Raw genomic sequence first — 16971 nt, forward strand, 5'->3', positions numbered from 1 at the left:
TAGACCTCAGCGAAAAATTTCAAATTCAGAGTAATTTATCTTGATAGTTTTTTGGCCATAGAAGCAAAAATATAATTAATAGTACATTAGCTTTTCTTTGCAGTGAGTAAAGTAGTGCCATAAAAACACTGCACAGGCACAGTTACGGTAAGTTATAATTGATAAATGTATTAATAAATGTGTGGAACAGGTAAAATTAAGACATGTGAAAATTTTAATGTTCTGAAAGTTTAAATATTGGCTTTGACAAGTTGAAATGGTGATCACATTAATTCCTTACTGTTACATCACACATTATGCAATGCTAGTGATTCCCATGATGTAAAAATGCATCTTATAAAAAGTAGTGGCTCTTAATTGCTGTTGGTGAATACCACCAGCTTGTAGTGACGACTAAAACTGATGAACACACATGAAGTCACAAAGCAGGTATACTTTGATTACAAGCATGACTGTTAAGAAAATGCATTTTCATAATTTCAAAATGTAGTCAAATATATTAAGATGTTTAAGATGTTTAACTTTGCATTTGTTATTGTTGTACAGGTAATATTGTTTTTAACATATCAGATATCAAGGATATCTAGATTGCCAAGACTAATTCAATATCCATTTTACAGAATAATTTACTTACACATACTTGCTAAATAACAGAACACTGTCATTTTTTGTTCTTTCAGGTTGATGGAAAACTACACCTACAACAGCTTCACACTCCAGCTGGAGGGGTTAAATGTCTCAAAGGACTCTGTCTACCCTGTGTTTCTTTTTATATTTTTCTCATACTTTGTTTATAATTGTTGCAAATGTTGGAATTGCTGTTTATGTTTTCATAGACAAAAACATTCACCAGCCTATGTATCTACTTTTTTCAAACCTTGCAGTCAATGATATATCTGGACCTCAATGACATACTTGGAAGCTCTATCATTTTGCCTCGTTTGCTCATAGACATGTTGCGTCCACCCTCTGAACGTCTCATCAGTTATTACGAGTGTGTGGCCCAAGCTTTCACCATACATATGTTCAGTACCACTGCTCGCACTGTGCTCATGATTATGGCCTTTGACAGATATGTGGCCATCTGCAATCCCCTGCGTTACGCTGCCATAATGACCAACAAAATGTTGGTGAAGCTGACAGTTTCTGCCTGGGGAGTGGCCTTTGTTCTGGTCGGGATTCTGCTCGGTCTGACCATAAGACTGAACCGATGCAGGACTATGATCAGAAGCCCTTATTGTGACAATGCTGGACTGTTCAAACTCTCCTGTGAGAGTGTGTTTATCAATAATATGTATGGCCTGACTTTTACTGCAGTCCTATACACAGGGTCTATAGGCAGCATGGTTCTCACCTATACCAAGATCACAGTAGTCTGTCTGATAAGTAAGAACAAGTCTCTGAATAGTAAAGCCCTGAAGACCTGCAGCACTCATCTGGTTGTGTATCTGATTTCATTGTTCAGTGGAATGTGTATCATTATTCTCCATCGCTTCCCAGAATATGCAGAGAGCAGAAAATTTATTACTATTTTGTATGTTATCATCCCTAGCAGCCTGAATCCCATTATTTATGGCATGCAGTCTAAAGAGATACGGAAATTTTTGTCTAACTTGTTTCAGTCCAAGAGGGTTTTATCATCATAATAAAGACAAATTCCAAGGTTTATTTGTACATATATTAACAAATATAACATTAAATGTGAACCAAACATGGCTTGTTTGTGTAGATGTATAGATGTCTCACTTTAAGTTGAAGTTTCCTACCTGGAGACTCACATGGTAGTTTCTGTGTAAAAACCATACTCACTTCCCTAACAATGCATGATTAACCTCTGGCTACTGATTACATACTATACAACATACTGTAATTTGGTCCACAGCAAGAAAACCCAACAACTACTGGCCTGATTTTTTTAAAGGCACTGGTCCTTCAACAATTTAAGTGAAACCCTGATCTTTCCTCTAGTGCCATCATTTTCCATTTGAATATAACACATAACATAATACATATTTTCATAAAACATGAATTTTCTGTGACACACTTTATAAATTTGTTTTTGAAAAGTGCTATATAAATAACATTTATTGTATCATAATCTAATAACGAGATCATGTTTGTGGAGATAATAAAATAATAAAAAAGGCAGGAATACACATTTCCTTTACGCGATAAATTAAGCCTTCATTTTTATGCAAGATTTCAGACTACCTCCTGAGGAACCTTTAGATTCATAGGCTGGTCCAGAAGAAGGGATCCTTAGGGTACTGGGGTGACTGGAGCACACAGGCATGGTCACCAAGGTCATCAGGAAAGCCTAGGAGAACAAGGGGGTCCACCTTGTTGGGGTTGTGGATGGACCTTGCAAACACTTATGGAGCCATACCCCACAAGCTGGTCGAAGAGACACTAAACTGGCACCATATCCTAGGTAAGTTCATAGACCCCATTTTGGACTACTACAACAGCTTCAGTCTGGGAGTCTGGATGGATGAATGACCTGACTGTGAAAACAACATCTGTTCCAGGGAATAGGTGGATCCTGAAGGGCCTTGAGGAGCTGATCACCTGGGCTCGTATGAGCTTCAAACCAGTGAAATCCAGATTCCTGGTGCTGAAGAAAGGAAAGACCATTTACAAGTTCCGCACTTGGCAGCACCCATGTACCATCCACGACACAGAAACCAGTGAAGAGCCTGAAAAAGTTGTTTGAGAAAAGAGCCTGAGAGTAACAATATCCCTTTGAGCGGCCGACCAAGAGCTGAAAGCCTGGCTAGCTGCGGTAGACAAGTCAAGCCTACTTGGTAAGTTTAATGGTGGATATACCAACATGGCATCCTCCCACAGATTCTGCGGCCCTGCTTGATCTATGAGGTCTTGATCTCAACATTTCAAAGGGTCAGCAGGTTTCTATGGAATTAGGTGGGACTACCTGGAAGTCTGAGCAGCATCACCCTTTAAAAGGTCACTGCCACTAGATATTGCACTAGACCACCAACATCTCAGACCAAAACAAATGCCTCATGAGACACAGCTCCATTTGGCCACAACCCCCCTCCCTTCCTTCACATTCTTAGTCAGCAATGTGTTATGGAGCACAATGAAAGCGGTCACTAAACACACAACAAAAAGCACAAGTGAATAGTCAACAAAAGACAATCCAGCCACAACCATTACCCCATGCTTGCATTGTCATGATATAGTCCACGGCAATGCTGACAGTTAGCCAGCTAGCAATAGCAAATTAGCAGCAAATAGCAAATAAGGGTAACAGCAAGTCAGCTAACATTATCATGGCTACTGCAGCCAGTCACTAATGAAAATAGACATGTAACATTATGTAAACATCAAGTTACTTACACACTAAGTATATCAAGTTTTAGAAATGTATTTTCACTATTAAACTTGAATTTAACAGTTTCATCTATTAAATAAAAAATACTATTTGTGAAGTTATGATAAATTTGCAAATGTATTTCAATAGTCTTTTTATGTAAATATTTTGTTTTATGTAATTTCATGAATACTTTCATGTATTTTAAAAAATAAAAATAACCTATGAAATGAAAAACTTCTGTAAAAACAATAAGTAGTGTGGAAATTTTAAATGTTCTGAAAGTTAAATACTGCTTATTCACAGTTGTGATTGTCACCATATTAATTCCTTAGTGTTACATCACACTTTATGTAATGCTTAATGATTCCCATGATGTAAAAATGCATCTACAAAACAGTAGTAGAGGTTTGTTGATGTTGGTGACTCTCACCTGTTTGTAGTGACGACTAAACACTGATGGACGTAAGTCACAAAGCAGGTATTACTGTATTACTAGCATGAAAAATTTATGTTTATAATTTGTGAATGTATTCAAAATACATTTTAAGATGTTTAACTTTGCATATGTTATTGTTGCAGCTTTGATGGTTTGTAACTCATCCAACAGAAAAGTTTGTGTTGTGTTGAACACTACTGATTTCACATCAGGTATCACAGATATCGAGACTGCTAAGACTAACTCAGTATCCTAACTTTAACAGAACACTGTCATTTTTGTTCTTTCTGGTTGATGGAAAACTACACCTACAACAGCTTCACACTCCAGCTGGAGGGGTTAAATGTCTCAAAGGACTCTGTCTACCCTGTGTTTCTTTTTATATTTTTCTCATACTTGTTTGTAATTGTTGCAAATGTTGGAATTGCTGTTCTTGTATTCAAGGACAAAAATCTTCACCAGCCTATGTATCTACTTTTTTCAAACCTTGCAGTCAATGATATACTTGGAAGCTCTATCATTTTGCCTCGTTTGCTCATAGACATGTTGCGTCCACCCTCTGAACGTCTCATCAGTTATTACGAGTGTGTGATCCAAGCTTTCACCACACATATGTTCAGTACCACTGCTCGCACAGTGCTCATGATTATGGCCTTTGACAGATATGTGGCCATCTGCAATCCCCTGCGTTACGCTGCCATAATGACCAACAAAATGTTGGTGAAGCTGACAGTTTCTGCCTGGGGAGTGGCCTTTGTTCTGGTCGGGATTCTGCTCGGTCTGACCATAAGACTGAACCGATGCAAGACTATGATCAGAAGCCCTTATTGTGACAATGCTGGACTGTTCAAACTCTCCTGTGAGAGTGTGTTTATCAATAATATGTATGGTCTGACTTTTACTGCAGTCCTATACACAGGGTCTATAGGCAGCATGGTTCTCACCTATACCAAGATCACAGTAGTCTGTCTGACCAGTAAGAACAAGTCTCTGAATAGTAAAGCCCTGAAGACCTGCAGCACTCATCTGGTTGTGTATCTGATTTCGTTGTTCAGTGGAATGTGTATCATTATTCTGCATCGTTTCCCAGAGTACGCAGACAGCAGAAAATTTGCTGCTATTTTGTATGTAATCATTCCTGGTAGGCTTAATCCCATTATTTATGGCATGCAGTCTAAGGAGATACGCAAATTTTTATCTAACTTGTCTGCGTCCAAGAAGGTTTTGTCATCATAATAAAGATGAATTCCTTTTTTTTGCACATATATCAACTAAAATATCATAAAATGTGAACCAAGAGTAGCCTAATTTATTCTGTATTCTTGTGATTGCTCCCTGCACTTGGGACCAGTATTTATGGTTCCCCAAAGAAAACCCCCATAGCTCCAGGACCAGTTGCGCTTTCCAACAGAAACCTTGAATGCGTCCACCTTCTACAACCTGCAAGCTTCCTACCTGTAGACTCACATGGTAGTTTCTGTGTAAAAAACTTAATACTTACTTCACTGACAATGCATGATGAACCTCTGGTTACTGATTACAATGTTCTGTACTTTGGTCCACAACAAGAAAACCCAACAACTACAGATTTCTTTTTTAATTTGCTGGTATCTAAACAATTTAGGTGATCCCTGACCTTTCCTCTAGTGCCATCATTTCCTATATGCACATAAAATACACACAATAAGACATATTTTCATAAAACATGTATTTTCTGTTTTTATGTATGTGAAGCACTTCATAAACTAGACTCCCATGAAACTTAACACAACAACTTTTTGATTTTGATGACTCTGACTTTTCCTCTGTAAAACACATCATACGGACCTTCTGTCCAGGTGCTTTTGCTCTGGGCTGTTTTCTTGGTTTGGCTCAACTCCTTAGTTCCAGTGAAGGGAAATCTTAATGCTACAGCATGCAATGATATTTTATGCTATAGTGTGCTTCTAACTTTGTGGCAACAGTTTGGGTGAGACCTGTTTTAATGTTTAAAATAAAGAAACAGTTTTCCCAGTTTGGTGTGGTAGATTTTGATTGGTTTCACCTCAACCCCATCCAACACCCTTTGGGATGAACTGGACTACTGACTGTGAGCCAGGCTCATCAGGATCTGAGATCTGGTGGAAAGTCTTTATGGAACAAACACTTCACAGGTTCAGAGAAAGTGGAGATAATAAGACGGACAGAGGAATCAGAGAGAAGTGTGAAGGTAAATACAGCAGCTCGGCATGCAGGCTGAAGTCTCTTCAGAGACAGTGAGTGCTTCACTTCAGCTTTTAATTCTATTAACCTGCTGGTCACTGTGATACCTGGGAGCTCTGAGGCCTCGCCACAACACTCCCAAGTTAGGCACACAAACTGATATGGGCTCAAGTTAGCTCGTAAAGCAGTGACCATCAACTGGCAGCCTACTGGCCACACGCCAGATGTTAGTCATAATAGATATTATGAATAAATTATTAGAATGAGTGACTCATTCATATCAGGGTCACTGAACGTCATCAGTATGTACAGTATATGTTAACAATCTACAGATTTAATGGGTAATCAGGTTTTTACTGTGACAGTTTCTTTTGCAAAGTTAACTTTGTTATGTGACTAGACAGTGAGTGATCTCAGCAGAGCTGGATCCCTGCAGGGCTCCTGTCTCCTCTGTTGTTCTAACCACTAATGAATAAACTTTTCAACACACTGCAACTACAAGAAACAAACATTCAATATTAAAAGTTCACACATATACTGTATGTAACATCCGACATCAGAGGTTACATTGGTATCAGGTCATTCTGCATTGTATCTAAGCATTGAGTGTGTTGGTTCCTGAATGTAGGCTGCATACCAGTGTCAAGCTAGTGGGTAACAAGACACAACCAAATATGACGACTTCTGAGTTACTGGAAAGAGTATTGGTCTAGTGCAAGTCGTCATGTCCCTCCACCTCCAGCTCCTGCACCAAGCTAACACATCCTGGATCAGACTGTCGGCCGAAGAAACAACGCCTAATACGTCTCACAAGGAATGTGTGGTTATAAATTGTAATTACATTACTGAATTTCAAATTTTAATACCTTACACTACAACTCAGCCAAAGGAAGAAGACTCATTTAATTATTATTGTTTATTTATTATTAACTGTTATCATTTTTATCAACAATGAGAAAATGGACACATGAATTTCCCTTAGGGGATAAGTAAAGTATCCATCCATCCATCCATCCATCCATCTATATATATTACTTTAACATATATACTCAATAATGAGTAACTGCTCAGCATTATAGATAACTGACCCAAGTAAACTGTTATTGTGATAATATACAAAGATATACAACTTTTCAGCTGCTTACACTTTAACTATTTGGCAAAGTATGTTTTGTGCAGCGCCCCAGGCCTCAGGCTTAAGACACTAACAATGAAGCATTTCCTGGCCTAATTGCAAGATATACTGTCTACTAAACAAAATCTCTGATGCCAGGTCAAAAAGTCGCTTTATCAAATATGAAAGCGTGAAAAAGAGAACAAGAATTCTGCATGGTTCACACCATGTTTAACTCTGTTTTCTGTGGGAATGAATTCAATATTTATTATTTTGGATTCACAGCCAAATGTTCAGTCTTAGTGCCATCTTAAGTCATGAGCCATAGAGCGCAGTTTAGGGTGGGGTTGATGTTTCAATGGTAACGCTGACTGTGGGCAGTGATCTGTGTTACTGATGGACACACACAACATGAAGCAACATCATTAAAAGCAAAACACACCCTCAACAACAAGTGGGAGCAACATCAATGCTCTGTCCAGAGCACAGAGAAGCTGAATAGGACATTGTGCTTGCTAGAAATTACGTTTACGTCTTTTCTTTTTATGTGTTTATTGAAATATCAAATTGCTCTGAGACTGTCTATTCATTAAGTGTCAGTTGCCTGTTTTACTGCAGGTATCACCGTAGTCTATTTCATTTAATCAAGATTTACAAAGACAGATGTATATATTTATTGTTACGTGTGGTTATAAATCTGAAATCATTATCATCTCTGATGCCTGAAAAGTTACTGAAAAGTTTGGGGGTTTGTCATTTACCTATCTTTTACAGAACTGTACTGCTTTGGATGGAGAACACAACAACGGTAACTCCCCTCAAACAGCCCATTGTGTTTGAGCTGGAGGGCTTCCACGTACCACCAGGCTACAGCTCTTTCCTGTTCTTCCTGGCTCTGTTTAACTACATGGTGGTGCTGATGGGGAATGGCGTGGTGGTGTGTGTCATTATCATAGACAAGAACCTACACAGACCCATGTTTGTGATGATTTGTCATCTGGTAGTCTGTGATCTGCTGGGGGCCACCGCGGTGCTGCCTCGCCTCATGATGCACTTTTTGACAGGGGAAAGGAGGATCGCTCACATCCCAGCCATCGCCCAGGCCTTCTCTGTGCACACGTATGGTGTCGCAACCCAGACTCTTCTGGGTGCGATGGCCTATGACAGGTATTTTGAAATATTATGAAAGGATCCATGCTGCATTTAATCCTTGTTGCTCTCCTAACAAGTTTCCAGTCTGTGTCTAGGGAGATGTTTTAGAGGAGACTTGAGTTGAAACAAAATCACTTCAAATGCTCATATAGAGTCTTAAATCTTTTTATTTATACATTGTGTATTTTATCCTTTTATCCTCCTTCAGGTGTTCTTCTTTGTTGATTTTGCAGCCATGAAAGTGTAATTAAGTTTGTGTTTGTGTGTCTTAATTCATAGAGAAACAGATGTAAAAAGTTTATGATGCTTAGATCCTGTAAATATAAATCCTTAACCGAAAACTAATGATTTTTGAAATTTATCCCCCTCTGCAGGTATATCGCTGTGTGTGAACCGCTCAGGTATCACGCTATCATGACATCTGCTCGCCTGCACTCCTGCTGTGGGTTAGCCTGGTTTGTTGCTCTGCTGTGTATTGCTGTGCTCTTCGCCTTCCACATGAACACCCCACTGTGTGGCAATATCATCAAACATGTCTACTGCAGCAACCGGGCTATCCTGAGACTGGCTTGCAGGTCCACACCCATAAATAACATCTATGGTCAGTGCATTGGATAAGAACAGCCTTTCTAAAAGTTTGGTCCACAGACCACCAGTGGTCCACAAGCGACTCCTGGTGGTCCACGAGCAAATTTGTTAAAATTTACATAAAAGAATATTATCATTAACCTGGCCTGGGATTGAGCTAAATTTCACCAGTTACCAGCCTGTTAACTATCAAACATGGACAATGGATAATAAACTATTGAAATAGTTTTTAATATTATTGTGGCAAGCATTGAAATAGTTGGTCCTATTGCTTTTGGGGATAATCGGAGTTACTTGAGTTTTATTTTAGTGGTTAAGCAGGTCTTAGTCTGAAAAAGTTTGAAAAACACTGGTTTTGAATAAAGTTTCACACATACAGTAAAAGTGTTTTGTCGAACATTATCCTTCATGTGCAGCCATTATCAGCAGGCCTTCAACATGTTGAACCAGTGACAGTGAGTAGAAGTAATTTCATTCATTTAGTGCAGTGTCTCCTTATATTTTCTTCCACAAGTAAAAGACCAACAACTAGCAACACTATGCAAACAACTTCACAGCATGGCGTAGCTTCACTCTTCTAGTGAATAAAATATAGCTTTATAAGTTGAATCACTCAAATAAGAGCTCTATAACAGAAACTGCGCTGTTACTGGAGACTGAAGTCATGCAAATGGATGACAGGATGAGATGGAAGGTTTACATAATACTTAACTGGAAGGATAATTGTGAAGTTTTTTATGTTTTTCTAGGTCTGTCCATGTCCTGGTCTGTGAGCACAGGGATCTTCATCATCATTGCCTTTTCCTACTTCAGAATCCTGCAGGCTTCAGTAAAACAAAGCAACATTGACAGCGGCGTCCGCAGCAAAGCCTTTCAGACATGTGCATCGCACCTTGTTGTGTATGTGCTCTATGAAATAGCTTCAGTGATCATAATTGTGAGTCATAGGTTTGCCTCAGCTTCCCAAGACATAAAGAAGTTCTTCAGTATCCTGTTTATCATCATTCCACCAGCCATCAATCCCATTATCTATGGATTGGTCAGTAAAGAGCTACGTTCCAGCATCATCAAGCATTTTACCAAACAAGTCTTTCACAAAAAGTGAGATGGTTTTAACGTCTTTCAATCACTGTGTTTCTGATCATTTCTTAAACTGTTCCTAAACACCTCTTCTTCAAAGATTATATATGTTTTAGGGCATAACCACTGTCTAGTGATCTGAGCTGCATACCATGTAAACACTACATTCCCCTTTTTATCTCCCCCTGTCTCCCGTCTCTATCTACCATCAAAGAATAAAATATACTTTATATTATCTTTGTTTTTATTTCTCCTCCTGATCACTGAGCCTCCACGACGTCCTCAATGTTTTCAATGTTAACATAAGAAATGGAATTTGGTTTGTTTTGCCCAAAGCGTTGAAAATTTACATTTGAAAAATTCGATAGCAAAACGTTTTTATGAATGTAACAACATAACTTTCTAAAGATTTTATTCTTCAAATAAATATAATAATAATGATAAAATAATAAAAAAAGACATATTCAAATCATGGAGTAATATGTTTTATTTAATTACTGTTGTGTTAGATTTAATTGTACAACATAAAACAATAATATGCCACTCTTTGGTCAAAATGTTAACCATGCATGAAAGCATGATAGTCCCACTAGCACCACCCTCAATACTGGTGGGCCTTTAAGTTAGACCTGTCTGGAATGAAAATATTTTAATATTCATTTGGTACATTGATCTTTCAATGTCAATGCTAGTATTCAATGATGTTCACGACACAGCATCCCACCTATCTGTCCACTGTGACAGTCATTAGAGGCAAAATGGCCAAAAATAAATCTTTAAAATATGTTTTCAAGAGAGTATGCTAGAGTTTGGAAAGCAAGGGAAAGAGAGCATCAAACCTGACTTCTTGTCACAGAACTTGGAAGTAACTAACATTTGCAGTGGAACATCATAATGGTTTCTTCATCTTGCATCACACATTATCTGAGGAAATAACTGATTTCCCCTAAGATAGAATCATGTCTATAAAATCTTCCTACAGAGGACACCTTGAAAGGTGTAGGTGCATGGTTTCAGTAGTGAGTGGTGAGACAAAAGTAAGTGAAGATGAAAGATTGCGAAACAAGAGACACTTAAATGTGGTATTACTGATCTGCCAGCAACCGTTTTCATAATTGTCATAATTTATGAAGTCAAAACCTATGTAAAGAACACACACTCCTGTAGCTTTTATTGTTACTAATAAAATAAACTAAAATGTTTGACATTGAGATTACAAGGATGTGTGATTTTAACACCATTGCTCTATTCTTCCAGGGTGATGGAAAACTACACCTACAACAGCCTCACTCTCCAGCTGGAGGGGTTAATTGTCTCAGAAGACTCAATATACCCGACCTTTCTCTTCCTCTTTTTCTCCTATTTGTTTATAATGGTCACAAATGTAAGTATGTTGATTGTAATTTTCATGGACAATAACCTTCACCAGCCTATGTATCTTCTTTATTGCAACCTGTCAGTCAGTGACATAATTGGAAGCACTCGTATTCTGCCTCGTTTGCTCACGGACATGTTGCGTCCTCCCTCTAAACGCCTCATCAGTTATTACGAGTGTGTGGTCCAAGCTTTTACCTCACACATGATCGGTACCACTGCTCACACAGTGCTCATGATTATGGCCTTTGACAGATATTTGGCCATATGCAATCCCCTGCGTTACGCTGCCATAATGACCAACAAAATGTTGGTGAAGCTGACAGTTTCTGCCTGGGGAGTGGCCTTTGTTCTGGTCGGGATTCTGCTCGGTCTGACCGTAAGACTGAACCGATGCAAGAGTATGATCATGAATCCTTACTGTGACAATGCCTCCCTGTTCAAACTCTCCTGTGAGAGTGTGTTCATCAATAATGTGTATGGCCTCACTTTCACTGTAGTCCTGTTTACAGCTTCTATTGGCAGCATAGTTCTCACCTATACTAAGATTACTGTCGTCTGTCTGACCAGTAAAAACAAGTCTCTGAACAGTAAAGCTTTGAAGACCTGCAGCACTCATCTGATTGTGTATCTGATTATGATCTTTAGTGGTTGTACCATCATTACTTTACATCGTTTTCCTCAGTACTCAGACTACAGAAAACTGTCTGCTATTCTGTTTGTTATTGTCCCTGGAAGCCTTAACCCCATTATATATGGCATGCAGTCCAAAGAGATACGAAAATTCTTATCTGAAATGTTTCAGTCCAAACAAGTGTTTGCTATGAAGTAAAAAAAAATAATGTTTTTTTTTTTTTGGCAAATGATAAAAAGAAATCATATTAAAGAATGAACCATGTATAAATGAATGAATGCTCTTTTGCAATCAAACACTGTTTTTGTTCAAATGTTTTATACTGTACTTTGTAGCCTAAATGAATGTTTGAAGCTGAATATGTGATATGAATATCATACAGAATTCTCAAGTCATACACAAAGTACATAGAGTGTATAAGAACAATACTGTTATACAGAATACAGATTTCACTTCAGGAGGGTAAGACGGTGAGCATAACTGAGTGTAACACTTAATGACATGTTTATTCACAGCTTTTCTGAATGACTGTAGCTTGTAGATAGATGTCTCCCCTGACCAATCAGAACAGAAACTATGGGTGTTGGGCACTCACTCATTTAAATTTTATTAAGGCTTAAAGTTATGCATAATTGAGGGCATGGTCTCTTTGAGTAATAGGTGGGTGAGCATATGCTTGCCACAAACCAGCATGCACAGAAGTCGAGGCTCCACAGATGCCCCAACTCTTTGCCCAATTTTTGGATTAGCTGGAAGTTAGGGGTGTAGTCAGGCACTGCCAAGATGACGACAGTGGAGCAGTTCACTCTGAGCTTCAAAACCGCTCTGCAGAAACTTGTGTGTGACGTCACAGAGGTGTTCAGTTTACAGTTTCTGGTCAGAATCAGAAGAGAGGCTTCTGATTGGCTGACTGTTTCCTGAATGACGCATGACCAGGCCAACAACAGGCAACAGATTGTAGCCTACTACTGTAGCTTTGTAAAACTCATCCATGAGGCTGATGGTCAGTCAGCACTGCAATGAGCCGAACAGGCACTAACCAGTGCTGCTGACCTTGCATTATGACACGGTGACTGTGAACATGTCTGTGTATAAGGTCTTAGTCTTTATTAAGTTAAATCCATCCATCCATCCATTTTCTTCCGCTTATCCTCTAGTAGGGTCGCGGGGGGGCTGGAGCCTATCCCATGGCGAGAGGCGGGGTACACCCTGGACAGGTCGCCAGTCCATCGCAGGGCAAACACACAGAGACAAACAACCGTTCACTCTCACAGTCACACCTACGGTCAATTTGGAGTATCCAACCTAGTCCCCATTTGCATGTCTTTGGACTGTGGGAGGAAGCCGGAGAACCCGGAGAGAACCCACACAGGCACGGGGAGAACATGCAAACTCCACACAGAAAGACCCCGCAACCGAGCCGGGACTCGAACCCGGAACCTTCTTGCTGTGAGACATTCAACCAGTGTAGCTGCTAATACATATACAACAACTTTGTAATGCATTCAAGTCACATACAACAAAACCAAGAACAGTGTAAAAAAACAGGAAAAGACACGGGGCGTAAACAGACTCAGAAATAGGCCAGTGTGACTGTGTCAGCGTTGGAATAGATCTTTTGTTAAAGATAAAACTGAGAAAAAAGTGCTAACTAAAGCACCAGTGTGCCTCTGACTTGGGTGATGTCTTTTCACATTTCCCTAAAACCTTGTCAACACTACTACATTTGGTTTTGCTACGTTTTCGCCTCCTGTCCACACTATTGCAGAATTTTCTAGTACAGACAATTGAGACTTTTAGAAACGCTAATGGTTCCGTTTTAGTTTGAAAATTGTGGGGTTGTGTTATAATCTGGACATTTAAAACCTTTCGTAACAATGACGTGGACATCCACGGTCACTCCTTGATTGGGTATTATCTGCCTCAACTACAACTGGTGAAAGCAACATGGATAATAAATTACAAGAGTTAATGACATTGTTGTCTTTGGTAACAGCTTTTGTGCAGTTCTGCATTTTGCATGTTAACTCTTTGCTGTTTCTCATTCGTAGTATTTTTTGCAACTACTGAACTGCAGACAAAACAATAAGCTTCCTCATTACGCTGCGCATACCAAATGTACATGATTGCTAATGTATGTATGCATTTTCAGGTGTGATATTATAGATGGAGATAATTTCCGATATGGAGCAAAAACTGTCGTCTGTAGGGAGCTAATTTTCATTTGAAAACATCATTTTAAAATTAAAACAGATTATTGTGGACTTAGCCTCATGATGAGAAAATCTGCCCAGCATAGGAAAGGCTCTGGGGTTGTGGCAAAAGAAAGAATTAACAAAATTTTTGTACAGTGTCTTTTTTTTAGGTTGGTAGGCATGACAACAAAATGTCACAGCCTTTCACATTCTGCCAAACATTGACTGAGATGATTTTTCCAAAGTACTTCCCATATACCAAAGAATACCCAAAGTTACTGTCCGGGGCTTCAGGACCAGATCCTTTCTGAACTTTGGTCAGATGATACAGGCTGTGGATGCTTCTTCTGGCTGTGGGATGCTGGTTGATAGTAAGGCTACTTATTGTATGTGTTAGCATTAATAATTGATTTGTGTATTGATTGAAATATTATAAGAAATTGCTATTTTTATTTGTGATTATATAATGATAAAAATATAGTACTGTATATGGGCGAGAATGGAGTATCTCGTCATTACACACTGAATAATCGATGACTTGTGATTGCTTGACACCTAAACGTTAACTGTCAAGATAAGTGAAAAGTTTTGGTGGAAGGAAGAGTGAATAGGGTGAAAGACAACGTTACTCTTTTTTGTCTCAGAGCTAAAAGTTGTGTGTTGCAGCATAATCGTTTATTAAGGTTGCATCACACATTATCTGATGTAAAGGTAACTGATTCCCCTGAAGATAAGATCATGTTTATAAAACCTTACAACAAAGGAGATCCTGATTGGAGCTGGTGGATATTATCAACAATGAGCAGGGAGACACAAGTAAGGGAAGACAAGAGACTGAAACCAGAAACAATCACAGTAGGTAGAACTTCTAATCACGGTCAAACTCCATAGTAATGTAATGTATGGCACATTCACTTGAATCTGCTTTCAGTGTCTTTATGATGATTTGTAGAAATAACATATGTGTGCGTGTTTGTACACTCAGTGTGGATTAAGAGTTATTTTGCCCTCCTGTTCACATTTTGGGACTTTCACAGTGTGTGATATTCATCCCTACTCTCCCACAGCAGCAGGTCTGTCTTTAACCCTGACCATTAAGACTAGCCATGGAGAAGGAGAAGAAAAGATATATGGCAAAGCTATCAATTTTATTTACTTTTCATGTAGTAAATATATACATCTGATCACAATCAAACCGTGTAGTAATGTAATGTATAGCATATTCATTGGTATCTGCTTTTTTCAGGTTGATGGAAAACTACACCTACAACAGCTTCACACTCCAGCTGGAAGGGTTAAATGTCTCAGAGGATTATGTCTACACTGTGTTTCTTTTCATATTTCTCTCATACTTGTTTATAATTGTTGTGAATGGTGGCATTGTTGTTCTTGTTTTTCTGGACAAAAACCTTCACCAGCCTATGTATCTCTTGTTTTGGAACCTGTCAATCAATGACATACTTGGAAACTCTATCTTTTTGCCTCGTTTGCTTGTAGACATGTTGTATCCTCCCTCTGAACGTCTCATCAGTTATTATGAATGTGTGATCCAAGCTTTCACCATACATATGTCCAATACCACTGCTCACACTGTGCTTATGATTATGGCCTTTGACAGATATGTGGCCATCTGCAATCCCCTGCGTTACGCTGCCATAATGACCAACAAAATGTTGGTGAAGCTGACAGTTTCTGCCTGGGGAGTGGCCTTTGTTCTGGTCGGGATTATGGTCGGTCTGACCATAAGACTGAACCGATGCAGGACAATGATCAGAGGCCTTTATTGTAGCAATGCTGGACTGTTCAAACTCTCCTGTGAGAGTGTGTTCATCAATAATGTGTATGGCCTCACTTTCACTGTAGTCCTGTTTACAGGGTCTATAGGCAGCATGGTTCTCACCTATACCAAGATTACTGTAGTCTGTCTGACCAGTAAGAACAAGTCTTTGAACAGTAAAGCCTTGAAGACCTGCAGCACTCATCTGGTTGTGTATCTGATTATGTTGCTCAGTGGACTGTGTGTTATTATTCTGCATCGCTTCCCACAGTACGCAGAGTACAGAAAAATTTCTAGCATTTTGTTTCACATCATCCCGAGCGGCCTCAACCCAATTATTTATGGTGCGCAGTCCAAAGAGATACGAAAATTCTTATCAAAATGGTTTGAGCCCCAGAAAGGTTTTCCAACGTTATAGTAAACATTTCAAAGTTAGTTTTCTTCATGTATCAAACTTAATAGTATCACATAAGGATGAAGAATGCCTCAGTATGTTGTTCATTGTGTTTTGCAAAAGAAGTTAATGAGAGTCCTGTCATAGATAACGCCCTGAGGACCTGCGGCACTCATCTGGTTGTGTATCTGATTACATTTCTCAGTTGAATGCCTATCAATATTCTGCAGTGCTTCCCAGAGTACAAAGACAACACAAATTTTCTTGCTATTTTGTATCATAAACTACCTACAACTACATGTGAAACATTTATAGATGTCTCACTTTCAAGGCTGGGCGTGGGTTATGGGTTATTGAGTGTACATTGATGGGAAAAAAAATTTCATCCATTTCAAATTAAACCTAAAACTACAAAAGTGATCTGGTCTGAATTCTTTCTGCAGCCACTGTATCTTCTGATGAAACTGTTGAGGAGAAATTCAAGACTGTAACAAGGAACTTCACACTAAGTATTTTTACGCTGCACACATATTCACATAGGTTCTTGATGGCCTGTTACATTAAAACAAATGACAGACTACACTTTACATGAAGGGGAGATACAATATATTTGTCCTGTATGTCAGTAAACACGTGAGCAATAAGATATTATTTAGAGAATAACACGATATTGAGGGCTGATAGACAG

The 16971-nt window shown here is 38.9% G+C and overlaps 4 protein-coding genes and 1 pseudogene across 4 annotated transcripts; all 5 read left to right on the forward strand.

The window, feature by feature from the left end:
- The first annotated feature begins 684 nt into the window (after positions 1–684).
- Positions 685–1646, forward strand: LOC111221334 (annotated as a pseudogene).
- Positions 1647–4067: 2421 nt separating this feature from the next.
- Positions 4068–5009, forward strand: LOC111221356 (olfactory receptor 5AC1-like). Its single transcript, XM_022744716.1, has one exon. The coding sequence runs from the start codon at positions 4068–4070 to the stop codon at positions 5007–5009; it is 942 nt and encodes a 313-aa protein (XP_022600437.1).
- A 2870-nt stretch (positions 5010–7879) lies between these two features.
- LOC111221335 (olfactory receptor 2K2-like) lies at positions 7880–9934 on the forward strand. Its single transcript, XM_022744696.1, has 3 exons — positions 7880–8256; positions 8616–8842; positions 9579–9934. The coding sequence occupies exons 1-3, from the start codon at positions 7880–7882 to the stop codon at positions 9932–9934; spliced, it is 960 nt and encodes a 319-aa protein (XP_022600417.1).
- A 1236-nt stretch (positions 9935–11170) lies between these two features.
- LOC111221357 (olfactory receptor 146-like) lies at positions 11171–12115 on the forward strand. The gene has a single exon (XM_022744718.1). The coding sequence runs from the start codon at positions 11171–11173 to the stop codon at positions 12113–12115; it is 945 nt and encodes a 314-aa protein (XP_022600439.1).
- Positions 12116–15359: 3244 nt separating this feature from the next.
- On the forward strand, positions 15360–16307 carry LOC111221336 (olfactory receptor 52N5-like). Its single transcript, XM_022744697.1, has one exon. It carries the CDS (start codon positions 15363–15365, stop codon positions 16305–16307), a length of 945 nt encoding a protein of 314 aa, XP_022600418.1. The 5' UTR covers positions 15360–15362.
- Positions 16308–16971: the final 664 nt, after the last annotated feature.

The sequence above is a fragment of the Seriola dumerili genome, unplaced genomic scaffold (assembly GCF_002260705.1).
Source record: "Seriola dumerili isolate Sdu_G_001 unplaced genomic scaffold, Sdu_1.0 BDQW01000086.1, whole genome shotgun sequence".
Lineage (NCBI taxonomy): Eukaryota > Metazoa > Chordata > Actinopteri > Carangiformes > Carangidae > Seriola > Seriola dumerili.

Excerpts from the sequence above, each read along its gene's own strand:
- LOC111221356 (XM_022744716.1), top strand. The coding sequence starts at position 4,068 with ATGGAAAACTACACCTACAACAGCTTCACACTCCAGCTGGAGGGGTTA.
- LOC111221335 (XM_022744696.1), top strand. The coding sequence starts at position 7,880 with ATGGAGAACACAACAACGGTAACTCCCCTCAAACAGCCCATTGTGTTT. Across the intron at positions 8,257-8,615 it reads GGTGCGATGGCCTATGACAG|GTATATCGCTGTGTGTGAAC; the intron begins GTATTTTGAAAT and ends CCCCCTCTGCAG. Across the intron at positions 8,843-9,578 it reads ACCCATAAATAACATCTATG|GTCTGTCCATGTCCTGGTCT; the intron begins GTCAGTGCATTG and ends ATGTTTTTCTAG.
- LOC111221357 (XM_022744718.1), top strand. The coding sequence starts at position 11,171 with ATGGAAAACTACACCTACAACAGCCTCACTCTCCAGCTGGAGGGGTTA.
- LOC111221336 (XM_022744697.1), top strand. The coding sequence starts at position 15,363 with ATGGAAAACTACACCTACAACAGCTTCACACTCCAGCTGGAAGGGTTA.